The sequence below is a fragment of the Chrysemys picta genome, unplaced genomic scaffold (genome assembly GCF_011386835.1).
Source record: "Chrysemys picta bellii isolate R12L10 unplaced genomic scaffold, ASM1138683v2 scaf3850, whole genome shotgun sequence".
NCBI classification, from domain to species: Eukaryota; Metazoa; Chordata; order Testudines; family Emydidae; genus Chrysemys; species Chrysemys picta.
Genome location: NW_027056551.1, coordinates 1 through 4,167, shown reverse-complemented (window position 1 = coordinate 4,167; position 4,167 = coordinate 1). Strand labels below are relative to the sequence as shown.

The 4,167-nt window shown below is 49.9% G+C and overlaps 1 protein-coding gene across 1 annotated transcript; it reads right to left on the bottom strand.

Moving 5' to 3' along the window:
- Positions 1-645: 645 nt before the first annotated feature.
- LOC135980520 (alpha-2-macroglobulin-like) lies at positions 646-3,122 on the bottom strand (the record flags this gene model as incomplete). The annotated part of the gene is made up of 4 exons (XM_065580480.1): positions 2,966-3,122; positions 2,375-2,524; positions 1,715-1,885; positions 646-751 (listed from the first exon to the last, which is right to left on the bottom strand). Coding segments are annotated over exons 1-4 (541 nt in total), but the record flags the coding sequence as incomplete, so codon positions are not given.
- Between the last annotated feature and the right edge of the window lie 1,045 nt (positions 3,123-4,167).

The following is a 4,167-nucleotide window of genomic DNA, read 5'->3' as shown; positions in this document are numbered from 1 at the left end:
ACTAATATTTAGCCATCTAATCTCAGAGCTCTTCACAAGGTTGTGTAAGTATAATTAGTCCCCTTTTACAGATAGGAATATTAAGGCACAAAGAAGTGAAATGATTCATCCAAGGTCAAGTTGATGGGACAGCTGAGAATGGAGAACATATTTCCTGCTTCCCAATCCTAAACTCTCCCCCTGGGTTCACACTCCCTCCCCATTGAACCTGGCTCTCTTTCTGTTTAGTTTTTTTCTCTAGCACTTGCTGGAAGGTGAAAACCTGGAAGTGGAAATTATCCTGTTCCAGGTTGAGAGAGCTGCAACCAAAGTCAACAAGATTTAGCTGCTGTTTTTTGCCAGTGCAACAAATCTACATTAGGGGGTGCAAGGTGCCACTGCATTAGTGTAGTTACGACAGTGCATATTTCCTTAGCTGGTGGAAGGTTAGCCAGCAGGTGGAGCAAGCAGGTGGAGCAAGCAGGTGGAAATGGACCAGATTCCTATTTCAGGACTGACGTTAGTGGATTTCGGCCAGCATAGCTGAGATCAGAGTCTGGTCGAATTGGTCTAATTTCCATGCAGAGGAGAGGGTGAAAGGGAGGGGAGCAGGAAACGCACCTAACGGGGGGTATAAGCAGGGTAAAACAAAGCAAGCTCTTTTACCGCTAATACCAGCCCCCGCAGGTACATATGTTCTACTGTACATTCTCTCCATGCAGAGTCTGGGCTTCTGGACCTTGGTGCTGGTGAAGACTTTTAAACCCATCGCCTGTAAAAAGATAACCCAGACAGCCATGTGGTAAAGTAAACCATACGTCGGGAGATAAACGTGCCGTCTGGACTGGATCGGTATGTGACGGGCTTATCACAGTGCAGGGATGGGTCATTGCAAGAGCAGATACTAAGGCCTGAGAGGTCAATGCCAGTGTGGCTGGTGGGAAGCGAAGGGCGAGGTCTAAGTCAGTGAAAGGCGCCGGACCAGCAGCTGGTGATGGACGTCCTGTGTGTCCTCAGAGCAGGTTCATCAGAGGCATGAGCAGTGCAAGCTTGCGCCGTGCACTCAGCCCCTGCCGGCTTGCCTCGGCCCTGCCCTGGAGGGAGTTCAGTCTCTCTGCCCCAGTCCATCCCCTGCCTCTCTGCTGAGATGCCTAGCAGTCATTGTCAGGTATGCTGGGGTTTGGCTGATTTGGGAGCAAGTCCCACTGGGAACAAACCTGAAATCCCGCAGGACACCAAACCCTCACTAGCTGGGGCTGGGTAATTACCCTGGGTGCTGGCTCAGAGCGGCACTCTGCACATCTCTGCGAGTGCGTGTGTAAATAAAATGGAGACTGGCACTTCACAGAGACCTACATAGATGGGATAGAGAGCGTGTGGGACAGGATCTCTTTGACAAAATGGCTGCAGAGACAGAGTCGCCCATTTCTGGGCTCTATTTCTGTGCCCCAGCTGTTAGAATGTCTCCTTGTCATGTTTAAATTAGTGATGGGAAACCTCTAGAGTTCAGTGGTTGAGAGAGGCATTTAATCCTCAATGCTGGGGGGTTCCCATCTGGGGTTTCCTGGCCCAGCTTTAGTTATTACCTCGAATGTGCTGGCTAACGAGCACCCAGCTAAGTGCACTCAGACAGCACCTATGGGATATGACAGGAGTTTGCTCACCCAAGAACATGGTGGGGAAATCTTCTGAACTAACAGCGATTTCACACACTGAAGGGAGATGTGGCGCTCACCTTGAGAACATTGTAGGCATCCCCTTCACCGTCAGGAGAAATGGGTCCATAGATGAATCCGTTTATAATGACGTTGTCGAGTTTCACACAAGGGTTATTGTCTTCTTCCTCCAAATGGTGCTCTCGGTAATTATAACCCCTGATCTCCTTCACTGGGAGCAAATTATACACCTGCGGGGACACGCCTTGATGTCAGTGACCACAGGCCCAATAATAATAAACCAGCGTGTGCCACCCTAGTGATCACAGACAGCTTTAAACTAACACACATGTGCGTGCAATCCCAGTTACCAAGGTTGACCCTACAATAACAAACCCTACAGTAACAGAGCAGAATGTCTGACTCCAAGGCTCAGCACTGACTTTTCCATAATAACCCAGTGTGTGCTGACCAGTGCTCACCAGTGGCCCTCCAGTAATAAATCAGTATGTGTGGTTGTGTCCTCACAAGTGGCCCCAGAACTATAAACCACTGGGTGCAGCAATAGTTTTCATGAGGGCCCTACATAGATCAAGCAGTGGGCACAGCCCCTGTGCTGATGAGGGACCCTACAATAACAGACAGACTGCTCTGTCCTAGCTCTCACGAGTGATTCTTGGCACTTTCCAGACAAGACCAGCTCTTGCACCTGTTGATCACTGGGCCAGGCTGGCACTTACAGAGCTGGGCGAGAGCTCGGCTTCAGGCTTCATGAGGAGGACGCTCTTGTCCACAGCACGGACGGCGCACAGGGAGCCCGGGGAGGCTCCGATCCGGAGGTGAGTGTCGGAGGCGGGGAGGCCCTTGTCCGGAGAGAAATGCAAGTCAACCTGCAATGCCAGGAAAGGAGTTAGAGGAGCTACTTCTCCAGGTACCTTCACACTCTGCCTCGCAGCACAGCCCAGTCCTGGAACCGCCGCACACAGCTCTGTCAATGCCCCTGAACTCTGCCCTGCAGCCCCCGCTATTCCAGTCCTGGGCTCCCCACAAAGCCCTGCCAATGCCCCTCAGCCCTGACCAATGCAATTCAAACATGACCAGCAGCGCCCCCATACGTCAGTTCTGCTTCCACCCTTATAATTCTGCCTATGCAAATTACTCCTGATGTGCATTCATCTCTCATATTCAATTACTGATCCATGGTCAGTGCCCGATGGGCTCATGGAGCCATTGAACATTTCCTGAGTCTTCCTTGAAATTTGCAATTCCAGGTTCCACAGGTGGGCCATTGTCCATGAGGTGAATGCGAGTTATAGAAGCCGGATGCTCACCTTATTGGCAAAGCAGTTTTCAATCTTGAAATCTTCGGAATTGGCAATAACGTCCCCGCTGGGTAAAGTGGTGTATACGAGTACCCGGGCCAGGGGGGCGATATCAGGCCCCATAGGGAGCCTCAGCTCAAATACCTGGATAACTGGCAAACAGAGAGAGGGTGAGGGGGCTAAGCTATAGAGAATGAGCTCCAGGGCCACACATTTCCCTAGGCTCCCTCATTATGGCTGCAACATCAGCCACCCTGAAAAATTCGCTATCCAAGGGTAAGAGTTTTGGCGCATAGTTGAGGCCTTTGACTCTTACTGCAGACACCCGGTGCAGGATGTTCAGGTGAGATGGGTTTGGTGGATCTCAGCATGTCCCTTAAATCCATATCAGCTAGAGTCTAGTACTGTCCTCCATCAGTGCAGGACCCCAATGCCCATGCAATAATGAAGGCGAGGAAAGACGTGCATGTTGTACAGGGGCTCTGTGCGGAGGGTTGTGCACACAGGGCTGCAGAGGGGGTGGGATTCCACACTCCTGCTCCTCAGGGTGGAATTTGCCCAGCCAGCCTGAATCAGTCAAACTGGGGATCCCTTCAGACTGCCATTAATGAAATGAAATCGGTCAGGGGAACTGTATGTGTGTCAAAGGGGGGAGGGATAGCTCAGTGGTTTGAGCATTGGCCTGCTAAACCCAAGGTTGTGAGCTCAGTCCTTGAGGGGGCCATTTAGGGATCTGGGACAAAAATCTATCTGGGGATTGGAACTGCTTTGAGTATGGGATTGGACTAGATGACCTCCTGAGGTCCCTTCCAACCCTGGTATTCTATGATTCAAAGGGAGAGCAAGACTATGACTAATGAGACAAGGAGTAAGAGCGAAAGCAAAGAGGAGAGAAGGGCGCTGTTCTCAGCACCTCCTTCAGACACAGCAGGACAGGCAGAGAAAGGGGTGGGGAGAGCTCACAATGAGAACAGGCTGAAATTTTTCAGATGATTTTTTGTTGTTGAAAAACACAGACTCGGATCAACCAAAACATTTCACAAATTTGTGTGAAATTCACGAAATAGTTTTGGGCAGGAAAAAATCGGCAACAAATCAGAAGGTTTTGTTTCGACATTTCCTAAATGGAAGGTTCCATTTTTTTAATTCAAAACAACTCCTCATTTACAATTTCCCTTCAATTCAATTTTAAAAAGATTAAAGCAGTTCAA